Genomic DNA, 12,983 nt, shown 5'->3' with positions numbered 1-12,983 from the left:
TATGCATGAAATTGAATCAGATTAAAAGTGACCATCTCAACTCTCATGACTCCTTCAAACTTTCAGTTTGGAATCATCATTATGCTGTCTCTACTCCCTCCGGGGTAAAAGGGAGAATGTTTGATATTTCCATTTGGCGTTGGTTACCATGGCAACACATCTGTCCTGGCTCCATCCCTGCTTTAGCACCCTAGTGCAACATTGACATGATTGTGTGCATTTTAACATTTTGAGAGCTTGAAGCAGCCACATCAAGTGAAAGAAAAGCCAGTCAAATATAGTCATCTTAAAAAAATACTATTTTCAAAAATCTGTACCAATTAGCAATATTTTATTTTTATTTGCCGTAATACAAATGACACACATAACTCAAGAGTTAACAATCTCATTTAATATTTCCCCCTCAGCTTGGAATCACTGTAGTACATAAGTTACATTTTGTTGCCTCAAATTTCACAGGTTCACTTTTTTTTCATCTTTAAATTTCCAGTTTGACTTCCTGCTCGTATCAAACAAACTAACAAAACAACAAAAAGCAGATTGTATTATACAAAAATGCAAACCAATTTTCACACAGTGAATTCTCTTACAAAGTCAAAATGGCGTTATAATGGCTACATCCACATTGGAGGAAGATAATTCTAGACATTCCTTAATGGAGTATAATATACATATAAAAACTTTTTTCTTCTTGCTGAAATCAAACCGGTACCTTAATTTAAGAGATATTTTACAAGGGGAGTAATCATATAAAAAGCCATTAGAATTTGCCCACAAAGCCGGGAATAAAACGCAAGCCTCAAACAGCAGTAACAGGGTTCAGTGGTCAAAAGAGAAAGTGTGGGGTGGGGGGGGCCTTCACTGGTTATCTCAATGAGGGGCAGTAGGCAGCAGTTGCACTCTGAAACAATAGCAACACACGATTAAAGTCAACGCATTTTGCCATTTACTACACAGTAGACGCCCCCCAAATGTTGACATTGAACGCAAGTTGTCCAAAGCTAAAGGTGTTTGAAACTCTAGGCAGACTTTGCATTCAGACCGTTTAGCACTTGAAGATCCGGAGGAACACAATGTCAATGTCGCCCAAGTACTCTTGATTTAAGACTTTGCAGGTCAGAATATTCATTCAACTATCGTGGAAACCAAAAGAAAAAGAGAAGCTATAAATCCAGCTAGCTCAATAACATTTCAGTGGAACAAAAAATACCAAAAAAAAAACCTTTCAAAAAGGTGAACATCAGATTCGAATAGGACGTCACTCAGTCATGCCAATTAGGATTTAATATTTAGTGATCAGACAGCGTAAAGGAACATTTAAGAGGATCTGAGGCTAATCTTTTTAGTAAACTTCCTGTATATCCTCTAAGGGGGATTTGGTAAACCCCCAAAACTTTTCTAATACCTTAACATCTCCATCCAGTACAGCACAATTTGAGGGCAAAAAAGTAAATAAATTTAAAAAAAACAAAACTGAGGGTACATTTTCTACAAACTAGCACACACACACTAAACTCCATTGTTTTTGCCCCCCAAAGTTACAGAATTGTCATGTCTTCTTTGGAAGCATAGTCTTATCTTTGTTTGAACACAAAAGATTAAGTGAACACACGTCAATGCACACAGAAGTCCTTCATCTGGGAAAGGATAAAGTCTGTGTTGGCAACCAGTGGACAGAAAACAAAATCAATCATGAAAAACAAAACTTAAAAAAAAAAACAGCTTGCTGATTCTAAAAATAGAGATCATTTAATATAAATGCTGAGCGAGTAGAATAAGAGGTGGCACGTTAATAGTGCTTTAGTATATTAATGTATGTATACATACTTGTATGTATAAGTGAGCCGTGTACCTAAATAAATGTAGCCGGTGAGAAGATCGGCCAGAGGATTGAGGTGTGGTTAAAAAGGAAAAGGGGGGGGGGGCATGAAAAGGGCATGAGGTGATGGTTAAGAGATCCAGACGGACACAAACACATTTGCGTCGACATTTAACGGGCTCATCCTACGACTTGAAATTGTGCTGGGTGTCAGCAGTAAACATGTAACAGAGCACGAGAAGAGTGGTGATGGTGATGACAGCACTGGAGAACATGTGAGTGCTGATTGTGCAGTGAATCATGTCTATTGTGAATGCTTTACATTTCCTTGGAGATTTTACTACTTCCCTGACAGCGCGGAGGACACAAACAGCCTTCAGTCGGCCCCCAAAAGCATAATGTAAAGCATGAAAACAAATTCCAACAAAAAATAGACACAAGAGAAGGCAACTTCATAGAAGTTAGGCGAACAAGTGGCAAGATAATCCCAATGGGGAGGCTTTGTGAGTGGCCAGATGAGAAGCTCTGGGAGGGAAAGGCTCAACTAGCGTCATGGTGTTTTCACCTTTTACCCTGATGCAGGAAGATGCAGCCAGCCTGTGGATGTGCATTCAGCTTTTTCTTTTTTTTCTGAGTACTGTGATTTTTCCTGTCACCACAATGAGAAGCAGTCATTCCCTTATCAAGAAGATGCAATCTTTAAAACAGAATGCTTCCATTTAAATATTTAATAGTGATGTTAGGTATGAAAAAGACATAGCATGAGTTCCTAAAAATGCATTCATTTACAAAAATAATAAATCGTGCTTCTTGTGGCAGCCAGTGTGTTGCAAACATGACTTGCAGGTGACGTGCTTTCCCTTCCCAGACCATCTGGATCTGTACAACCACTTTGTTTTAGGATTCTGGGGGTGAGTACCAACGAGCATGCTGCTGTCTCCTCCAGTGCCATCACCAGTCAATATTCCTGAGCATGCAACATGATAGGTCTTGCTTGCCTCTATAACCGTTTATTAGAAATCTGGAGTGGGGATGATGAATTGAATACTTCTGAATAAAGTAACAGCGCCACTGTCAACATCACCACCCTATTCATCTTCCTGATATATTGAATGTGAGCCTTGTTAAATCTAGATTTCAAAAAGGGAGGAAAAAAAGAGAAGGAACAACAAAAACACACAAGAAATGTTATCATATGCCCTGGTTTCCAGGCAAGGAAAGTCATTAAAAAAAGCTCATTCACAGAACAAAAAGAAAGAAAATTAATATCACGGCAGATACTGCTCATCTTCTAAATAGAATGTGTGTGTGTATGCCTGTGCATGCTTTTCAACATGTGTGTGTGTGTGTGTGTGTGTGTGTGTGTGTGCGCGCACTGCTTAAGAGCAGGAATGGACAACTCCGTTCTTCTGCATTTCTGACCCAGCCACCACTGTGTCAGAACACAGGCTCAAAGTAGACGTCTTGTTTGCCAGCGACAGCATGGACCCGCCCACTGCACCTTCTTGCAGAATACTAGAGCCGTTTGACACCTCACTGTAGCCACAAATAAAAGGAAAAGGCAGTTGAAAAGAGGAGATGCTTGTGATGGAGAGGTGAAAGAAGTAGAGATTTGCCTTTTACTGACCCAAGAGCAAGTGAGATTTCTTCAAGCTGAGTCTTGTGCTCTGGTTGTCCATTCTCTGCAGGTTTCATCTTATACTGCTGGACCTCATGGGCTACTTGGGTCTCCTGGAAATAAAAAAGTTTTTCGCCAATCTGAATGAGGAACTAATTGAAAAATTCATCTTTAATTAATCAATTATGCAAATTGTCTTTTTCTGTGTTATAACAGGAATATGTGCCCCAACAGCTTGTTTATGACCACCAAATGTGACAAATTTTTTATCAAAGGCCATACAGTGAACCAGAGCATTCAGAGTTGGTAACCTATACCATCAAGACCCATTTTGTCTCCTTGTCCAGTAGCCTGTAGCCGCAAAACATTCCACAGCTTAATTTTAAAAATTAAAAACTTCATTAGTTGTTGAAATACTGTACAATATCAGCCTTTGCAGTAGGTTTGTACTCCAATTAACCAAATAATTAATTGCAGTCATTGTTGTCATCCTTACCATAGCCATTTCTCGAGTCCTTTTCCCAATCTCTCTCTCCACCTGGTGGAGCTCCAGGCTTAGCTGTTCACTGGAAACAGTCGCTGCACTTGCACCCCCTGCAGGCCACTTAGGCTGCTGCTGTTGCTGCGACTGAGAAGCGACTGACTGGCCTTGGCTACTGGGCACGAGCTGGCCTGCCAAGGCACTAGCTTCTCTCTGTAGCAATAAAGAGTTATTGGCAGCCTGCAATAGGGAGAGCGGATGTCAACACAAGAAAATAAAGTTTCTGGAAATATTTAGGAAAACCCTTTAACACTTCACCAAAACGACTTTGAATGAAATTAGAAGTGAAATGGAAAATGCCCCGTTTCAAAACTTAAAAGCAGCTAGCAGAGAACTTTGTACCTCCATGCTGTGCATCTGCGTCTGTTGGTTGATCTGCTGGGTGACCTGCTGCAGCTCAATCTTCAACTGTTCTCTGTCCGAGGCTGCCATGGGTGGGCTATGAACAGGAGTCAGTGACACATTCATGAGATTTGCAGAACGATTTTGATTTTCAAGAGAAAAAAAAACTGGGCCCACCGCTCAGTGAAGGATCCCTGAGATGAAGAGGTCGTCTGGTGGGAAGGGTAAGAGGCTCCACCCCATCCTGGATGACTTCCATATGTGTATTCTGCTGGAGTGAAATCATTCACAAATATATGAAGTGAAACTGCAATGTGTACATGAAATAAAGCAGGCAGATTGGTGCAGAGACAACAATTCTTACCAGGCATAGCCATGTGTTTAGAGTTTGCATTCTGGGGGGTGGTGGCCATGGCTTGGACAGGACCAGTTGTCTGGTAGCCTGTCTTGGAGGTGCGGGAGATGGCACCGAAGCGTGACACAGTGGGTTGAGGACCAAACGGAATAATGGGGTCATCATCCTTGACCTCCGCACCCCTGTGGGGAGCCTCCAGTGATGGTTCCCTAAGAACCTTCGCATCCACATTCTGGCAAACGGCAAAGAAAAGAGTGTAGGAACAGAAATGTCATCAGTTCAGCTCCAAGATGTCGCTTTGACTCGGTTATGTGTTTGTAGTATAATGGACAAAACGCTGAACTCACCATCATCTCCATGGCGCCAGGAACCATAACATCCTTGGGTTTGGCATCCTTAGTGCCAATGTAGGAGCTAATGGTATCACAAGACCAAGGAGAATACTGGCCAGCATAATCTGGCTCTCTGCATTTCCTGATGGTCTTGGAGGTCTCATCACCAAACTGCAGACAAAACAAAAACACAGTTAAATTGGAATGTACTGTAACTGATGCAGCCAAACCAGCCGAGTGTGCAAGAGGACGTAGTCTGGTATAAGACAAATGCCATTGTACTGACCTCAGGAGGGTAGTCACTGGGAAAGGGATGGGAGAGAGTGGGGGAAGCTGCGAACGGTGGAGGGGAGATGACTTTCCTTTCCTCCAGCTGGGATAGCAGCTCCTGGCGACGGCGGTGTAAATAGTCCAAACTGGGCTGAGACCCGCTATATGATGGCCCCTGTAAAATGGAACAACGACATTGCTGCTCAGGTGTGTGTGGTTACTTTGCAAGAATGTCGATTTTGTATGGATTCATGATTCACAATGACTCACTCTGACATAAGTTCTCATGGGCTGAGGTTGCCCTCCTGGTGCATAGTAGCCATCTGGTGGGTATCTATCCCGTACATTGGGCTCTGGATGGTAAAGCGAGTTAGCCTGTCCGGCTGACGGTGGGGCAACATCCAATGGTGTAGAGCTCATCCTGACAAGACTTTCCCTTTGAGATGGGTAGGGCTGTGGGGGAAGTGGCGGGCCAGCGTAGGTCCCGTGGCGCCCTCGGTCATAGTGTGGTGGGTGAGGGTAGGAAAAGGGAGGACCAGAGTGGGGGGGTTGATATGGACGCTCTGGCGGACCATAACCAGTGTATGGGTCATGGTAAGGGGGTCCAGACTCACTGGGGGGTGGGGGATTACGGATGTAATCCCGAGAGACATACTGCGGTGGCTGTTGGTAGGGATATCCTGAGAAATTTAAATAATTGATAAAGTAAATTTTTAGAGGTAACTTAAAATAGATGTACACCAGTCTGTAGCTGAATCTCACCTGGTGGGTATTGTGAGGTCTCATACTGTGACGCAGAGGGCGGGGGGCGTGTCCCAGAGTAAAACATCTCAGGGAGCTGTGGCTGTGGGTAAACAGGTGAACCTCGGGCGACAACGGGAATCTGCTTAACCCCGGAGAGGTGGTCTGCAGTCATCCTTGGGTGAGCCATGGCATGAGGTGGCAGAGGCATACCAGTTTTGGGCACAGGGTCCAGGCTACAAATATAAAGGGTTACATTTAATATGACAAGTCCACAGTCAGTCAGTAAATGTCCTCTTAGTGGGTCTACACAAACTGGTATTTTAAACTGGCATGTGAGCACATGCACCGGTTGTCACTAAAAGTGAACTAATAAACAAAATAGACTGCACCAGGGAGTGATCAAAAGTATAAAAGGCATCCTGCACCCCACATGACCCAACAGTATTGGGGATATTATACTCACGGGTCTGGTGGTGATCCTGGGACACTTCCTCCGTCCATCTTGATGGGCTTCCGCAGAAGTTCATACGGAACCGTATCTGCACCACGTGCGATGAGTTGGGGCAGGGAGGGTGCGACGCTCCCATTGGTGAGTGGTGAAGGCTTCCGGGTCACTGCTACATCAAGGGGAAGGCCATCATCTGGCCCTCCTGAACCAGGAAGGCGTGCTGCCAGACGTTTATTCATCTTTCGATACCTAAATACACAAATCGCAGTGAAGAAATTTCAAAAATGTTAACCCAGTGAAGACAAAAATATAAATTCAACCACATTAAACTGTCAGACTAACTTCTCCAGTTCTTCCTGAGAGTGCGCAAAGGTGCAGCTCGCTCCACGGGGACAGCCTCCCTTCAGCTTCATGTCACGACACATGTAAGTCTTGTACTTGCTGTGCTGAGGAGGCTGAAGACAGTGTATTAATGAAGATGAATTAATCTTACTATATAAGTGGATAAAACAAATGTGTGTAATATATGCAGCTTCTATTAAGAAATAAGAGTGACTAACCTGCTGAGGGTCAGCCCCTTTCTTGCTGTGGTTCTGGATGAAGTCCACAAGGCCGTGCACTACAGTCTTCACTGCAACCAACCCCTTCTCGAGCTGCTCCCACGTGGGAGGGGGAGCGTCTGGGAAGAGAAATCAGGAAAGCAGACATTTTATTTAAATACTGCAATTTCATACTTGAGCAGTTCTGTGCTGAATAGATCATCATTTTGTCCTTTCTGCATAAGTGATTTAGCTTCATTCTTACCAGGACTGGGATCAATGTTCGCAAGCAGTTCAAGGTGAGGCCGCAGCCTGTTGAGGTTGGCTGGGTCTCCAGTCCTCTGAAGGGCAATAGTTAGCTCTTGGACACTCTGAGCAAAGGATGCTGGAGTCTGCAGCTATGTAGGTCAGAGAGAAACAGGGAGTTACCACATCTGTGGTTTTATGCTTGGCAGGCGGCCTTATCAAATATACATTGAAAGGCGAACAGAACAATGAACATATACAGTAAAAGTATACCAGATGAAAAAGCATATGCACCCACACACCTTATCTATGATGGACTGCATATGCGACTTGTGCGACTGATCCCCATACAACAGAGACGACCACTGATCGGGGGCGATTCGCAAGCCGCCCTCCATGGCAATTTGAACAATCTGAGAGTCGTGCTCACGCCGCAGAGCTTCATAAGTACGGAACTCCTCCTTCAGTTGCATGAGGGATGAATCTTCATCACGTTTGGTCACCTAGGAAAACCCAAAATACATTATGTAAATTATTAATTTGGATTTCAAAAGGGCTACTGATTACCAAAATGCTATGTTGATAATAACCACAGAATGTCATGCTCAAATAAAACAAAGCGGCACTAAGTTGCTGACACAATTTACCACACATGTTTTGAAAACTTCTTCTGGTTTAAAAAAAACAACAAGTGTACCTTAAAGCAGGAGGCCCTATAGAGGAGCTGCACCACGTGGCCAATGCTCGTCTTTGAGGCCTGGGGGAAGCGAGGTTCAAGCCTCTGCACTACAAAGAGAACCAACACCTTCCGGGACAGAGCCGAGCCATCCTCCAGCGCCAGAAGGACCAGTTTCAGAGCCTCCTCTTGCATCGCTTAGGAAAGGAAACAAAGGATTGATTATAATGTAGACTTCTTTATGAGGAAATGTGTTAGGTCATGAGTAATTTACCTGGTCCAAGAAATTGACATCCGCGTGCACGTACAGCAGCCCACAGATTGGAGGACAACTGCTGTGGGTTCTGGTGCTGCAGAATGAGTTCTGTGACTGTTCGTTCACCCAAAGAACGTGCAGCTCTCATGGCCCTGACACGGCCCTCCTCCTCCACCAACTGGCAGTGGACCAGAGTGACCAGTTTCCTCTGCATCGGTCGGCTCAGCATGCTTTGAGCCGTGCTGCTCAGACCCACCCCTGGGAACAGACATCGAGTCACTTCCCTGATCTCCCAATCAGCATCAACCACAATATGATCACCAATGGTGAAATATGACTACCGCTGAATAAAACCAAGGTTGGACCAAGAGATGTAATGTTATTCTCAATGGAACAAATACATGGGCCCGTAGATTACAAACAGATACCACTTTAGTGTAAGGATGAGCTAGTTGGACTGATAAGACTCTGACACCCCGGAACAGAGCACAAGCCTGAGCAATGTTTCTGGCTTGTCCCAGGGACACAACAAGTAACTATGTGGAGGGAGCAAGGATCGACTGGGTTGATGAGGGACTGAACATAGACCAAGCCTTGTTATCAGCAAGAAGAAGTAAATGTTCTTTTTTTGTTTTTTTAATGCATGGGTAAATATTGTGTAACCCACAGTACTTAACTTCTGCATTTCAGATTTATGGCATGCAAATATCTGTACACACGACTGTTTGAGCTGCTGGCGCCTCATAAAATCACCTAATTATCAAAATGAATGAATAAAATAACATTAGATAATATGATCAGTCTGAGAAAGACTCTCATTCTCACTCTGCAGCGCCCTGCCCTGAGGGGACGCATTGCACTAAATGTTGATGTCAAAATGCAGAAGCCACCTTAGCCATTGCCATTAGCCATTAGCCACCAGAAGCCATTAATTTGTTTCACATTACTTTTACTAATAGACGTTATCACTTCATGCATGGTTACAAATAAAAACACTTTCTGGTACAGAGAAGCAGTTAATGCTGACGTTTAAAACTGCATTTTAATATTCACAGGCATGTACTTTGGCCTTGTGTGCACACTTTCATATCATATTGTTTTGTTTGTTTAGGGTGTTTTACCTGCAGTGTCAGAGTTGACTCAGCAATGGCGCTCTTACGCGCTGATAATAACGATTTACGTGATTGTTTAATGTTTCCTTTCACTTTCACATGACATAAAGCAGTCATAGTAGGGGGTGAGAGAAGCTGTGTCACAGCGTGCCAATGCCATGTTATCACAGACGACTGTCGGCATCAGAATGAAACGTCTTTATTTTGAAATATTACGGATTTGACTTCTTTACAGAGACAAGCTTAATGTACATATATGTACATTATGTACTTGTATGCATGTTTTGGATGAATCACGTAATGATCTCATCACAAGACACGGCCATGTCAGCTTCTAGGTTAGTCCTTAAATGTAATGTAAAATTCACTTATCACATGCCCTAATTGACATGACTCAGTGGATGGGCATGCCGCTCAACCAGACACATTTCCAAATGCACGAACTGGGTGCAAGATACTTGTCATTATATTGTTATGAGATCTCATCTCTTGATATCACTGCAGGCCAAAAATAAAACTGGCATCTCAAAAACAAGACTAAATGAGAAGGCAACTTGAATGTCAAGGGATCATAACAAAGGGCAAACAAGTACATCTGTGTGTGTTGGAGTGGACCCCAACCGATTTATCGGTGGGCCAATTAATCGGGCCGATTATAATGTATCACCGATTAATCAATTTGGTGAATATTTAAGAGATAATACATTTTTTGCTGCCGCTCTGTCTGCCTCGCTCACTCCGCTGCAGGAGAAGAACAACGAACACAGCACTTTTTTTTACACCATGATAAAGCTGTGAATTTATCAAATATAACACTACATTTTAGTGCCACACTGTCTGGGCCTGTCAGGGAGTTTTAGAAAACGTATTAGCGTTTTAATGAAGTGTAAGTGTAAATAGCGGCGACACATCCACCATTATCTATTTATTTTGATTAAACATGCACCGGAATCTGCCTGGCTGGCACTTGGCCTATGTGACCAGATACGCATCATGTCTTGTGTTGATTTTCATTGTTTCTTATTATCAAGTCAATGACAATAGCCTATAAAATGTGTAGTCAATTGACAACACTGTGTCACATGCTAAGCATCTGTGCCAGCCTGTGTGATCACTCACTTATCAATCTGATTCCAGTTTCTGCTATTTTTGTTTACATGTCTGGCTGGCGGCACCTAGCTAGTTTGTTTTTGTCGGGAAAGCTACGAGGATTTCAAAGTGTCACTTAACAATGTTTCTCTAGTTGGGCCTACCTCGTGTGTTGCTGAGGGGTTTCAGGTAGCGGGCCAGCTCCTCCACACACTGCCTGGCCTCCTCATAATGCTGAGAGTCCTCAGGACTGGTAATCAAGGTAACTGGCTGAGCCTTAGGAACCTGCACACAATAAGAAATCAAAGTGGATCAGAGCAGAAAGCTTTAAGAATTTAACTAAGACGTTTGGGTGTGAACTGGTGAACTGATTTTTGCTCATAGAAAATGTAAATCAAATTCCAAATTTAAAAACAGAATCATATGAAAATGGCTGGGTAGGAAAACCGAGGACCCACCTACTGTATTTCATCCCAAAAGGGCTTAATGACAGGTCTTGGTAAGACAAAGAACTATAATTCAGGTGGAATAAAGGGCTCTATTCCAACTCCTGATTAAGAAGGGTGTCTATACTATTGCCTCGTGTAGTGTACGTACATCATGAACACCTACAGTAATACATCAGCACAGATAAGTGACACAACTACTGAGATCGTGCAACATGTATGGCTACATTCCTAACAGGAAACGAAAGGAGGAAAAACATGATTTAATAATTTATCCAGTGGCTGTAAAAACAGGTCCCTCCCTCTATTGGCCATGCACAGCACACATTTGTAATTCTATGTCTGTGTTTTACATACTGTAGCTGTAGGTCAATGTCAGTTGCAAAATGATGTGGCTATGCTAAGCGTATTAAATCATACCCCCCATCTGTTACTGTTTTGTTTTTTTTACACATACAGATGTAAGGAAGTGTAACCATATAGTGACATAAAGGTGATTTCTTTAAAACCGTAACTATAATTATCAGATATAACCATCAAAATGTGGAAACAAGTAAAGCCGTGACTCACCTGGCCTCCCACCAATTGCAAGAGGGCCGTGTTGACAGGTAGCTGCTCGATGTCCGTGCTGATGGCCGTCTGGTCAAAGGGACAGGCCTTACGGTGCAACTTGTTCAGGCACATCTTACAGACAGTGTGTCCGCAACCCAAACTGATGGGCCACCGAACAGTCTCCTCAAAAGTCTGCGTGCAGATGGGGCATAGCAGGAACTCTGTCCACTGTGGCGCTTGAACTGGCATGATTACGGTTTTTATGTGGATAGGACGAGTGCGTGTGAATGTGTATAAACTATGACACAGAAAAAAATAGAATAATAATAATAATAATATATGAAAGATTCCACTGGAATCAAGATTTTTTTCTTTAGAACTCAATCGTTCTTAAATGTCCTCACACATTGTGGAATTGGGGTCACATCACACGATGAATACTGCAGGAAAAAAAGAAATAAAACATGTTACAATCGCTCAAACTGCATAAATTTGTGCTGAAAATGGCATACTCACAACAAGTAATTGGCAACACCCGGCTCTATTTTTAACGCTGCGTTGAGTATTTATAGAGACAAATACCAGGCTTGAGATATGCGATATTGAATTATAAATCGGAGCAAATAACAGGGAATAATAACTAGTCTCGGAACCAAAACAACTGCTTGTGTGGCCTACTAAAGTCTAGCTGCTCACCGCTATGGCTATGGACAAAGGGTGCTTGCATTAGCTAACATAGCCTCTCAACGCTATCCCTAACTTGTTATGATGGCTGACGTTTGCTAATAGAATTAAAGTAGCATTAAGCCACAGGTACGCTTTGATTGTAGGCTCAATTTGCTTACTGTCGTGACTATCGTGTCACACGTACCACATGTTTAACTGATAAAAAGCTGTACTGTACAGACTTACGGCGATTAGCATTAGCATGCTAATGCTATGGGTGGCTATCTTACCAAGCAAGTGAACGTCGTCTAACATCTGAAGTTACTGACTATGCTTAAATATATACCGAATGCAAATAACATTGTCATTTTCTTTAAAAAAAAAATAGACAGTCAGCGAATATTAATCAAAGCAAGCTATGGATTAGGAGTGTGATACAAAAAAGTGAAGCCATTTGGCTAAAGAGATTATGTAACATTCATTGCCAATGTATCGTAATTGTTTTTAAAGCTGCATTTTTACCAAACATGCCACACCGTTAAATAATCTGACCGTAGAGGCTAGTATATTGGGTGTTTTCCTGCTAACAAAAATACTTGAGTTGCTGTGCTGAGCAATAAATGCTAACATGCTAACGAACGAGCCTCCCAGTGCTAGAAGGCTGGCAACATCACTAATATGCCCCAAAAACACAACACACAGCTCTTATTGCGGACGAACGTGGTTCGCTATTGCCACGGCTACTCACTCATTCCAAACGACTTGGAAGATGTTCATCTTTTTTTAAGAAAATGCGATATTTCCTTGCCATGTCGACTGTGCAGCTCAGCCGCTGCCGAGGTTTGGGGAGGGTGTCAACTCCAGTAGCTAGTAGCCGGTTACAGCTAGCTGGGGCAAGTGTGTGTGGATAGGAATGGGCTAAGGGCGCCCTC

The 12,983-nt window shown here is 43.0% G+C and overlaps 1 protein-coding gene across 5 annotated transcripts; it reads right to left on the bottom strand.

Moving 5' to 3' along the window:
• Positions 1–371: 371 nt before the first annotated feature.
• On the bottom strand, positions 372–12,961 carry rc3h1b (ring finger and CCCH-type domains 1b). Of its 5 annotated transcripts, none has more exons than XM_078791616.1 (20): positions 12,860–12,961; positions 11,404–11,825; positions 10,552–10,672; positions 8,205–8,444; positions 7,952–8,127; positions 7,557–7,757; positions 7,274–7,406; positions 7,030–7,148; positions 6,812–6,924; positions 6,485–6,718; positions 6,040–6,254; positions 5,548–5,957; positions 5,294–5,452; positions 5,023–5,178; positions 4,685–4,907; positions 4,498–4,591; positions 4,321–4,417; positions 3,934–4,158; positions 3,447–3,550; positions 372–3,355 (listed from the first exon to the last, which is right to left on the bottom strand). In XM_078791616.1, the coding sequence occupies exons 2-20, from the start codon at positions 11,632–11,634 to the stop codon at positions 3,199–3,201; spliced, it is 3,408 nt and encodes a 1,135-aa protein (XP_078647742.1). In that variant the 5' UTR covers positions 11,635–11,825; positions 12,860–12,961; the 3' UTR covers positions 372–3,198. The 5 variants fall into 5 exon arrangements, with proteins under 5 accessions (XP_078647742.1, XP_057921637.2, XP_057921639.2 ...); XM_058065654.2 differs by having other exon boundaries at positions 12,800–12,956; XM_058065656.2 differs by having other exon boundaries at positions 3,934–4,131; positions 12,800–12,956.
• Between the last annotated feature and the right edge of the window lie 22 nt (positions 12,962–12,983).

Source organism: Doryrhamphus excisus, linkage group LG6 (genome assembly GCF_037039965.1).
Source record: "Doryrhamphus excisus strain RoL-2023G ecotype Guam linkage group LG6, RoL_Dexc_Guam_v1.1, whole genome shotgun sequence".
NCBI lineage: Eukaryota > Metazoa > Chordata > Actinopteri > Syngnathiformes > Syngnathidae > Doryrhamphus > Doryrhamphus excisus.
The sequence above is the reverse complement of the archived record's forward strand: the minus strand, read 5'-3'. Positions and strand labels throughout refer to the sequence as shown.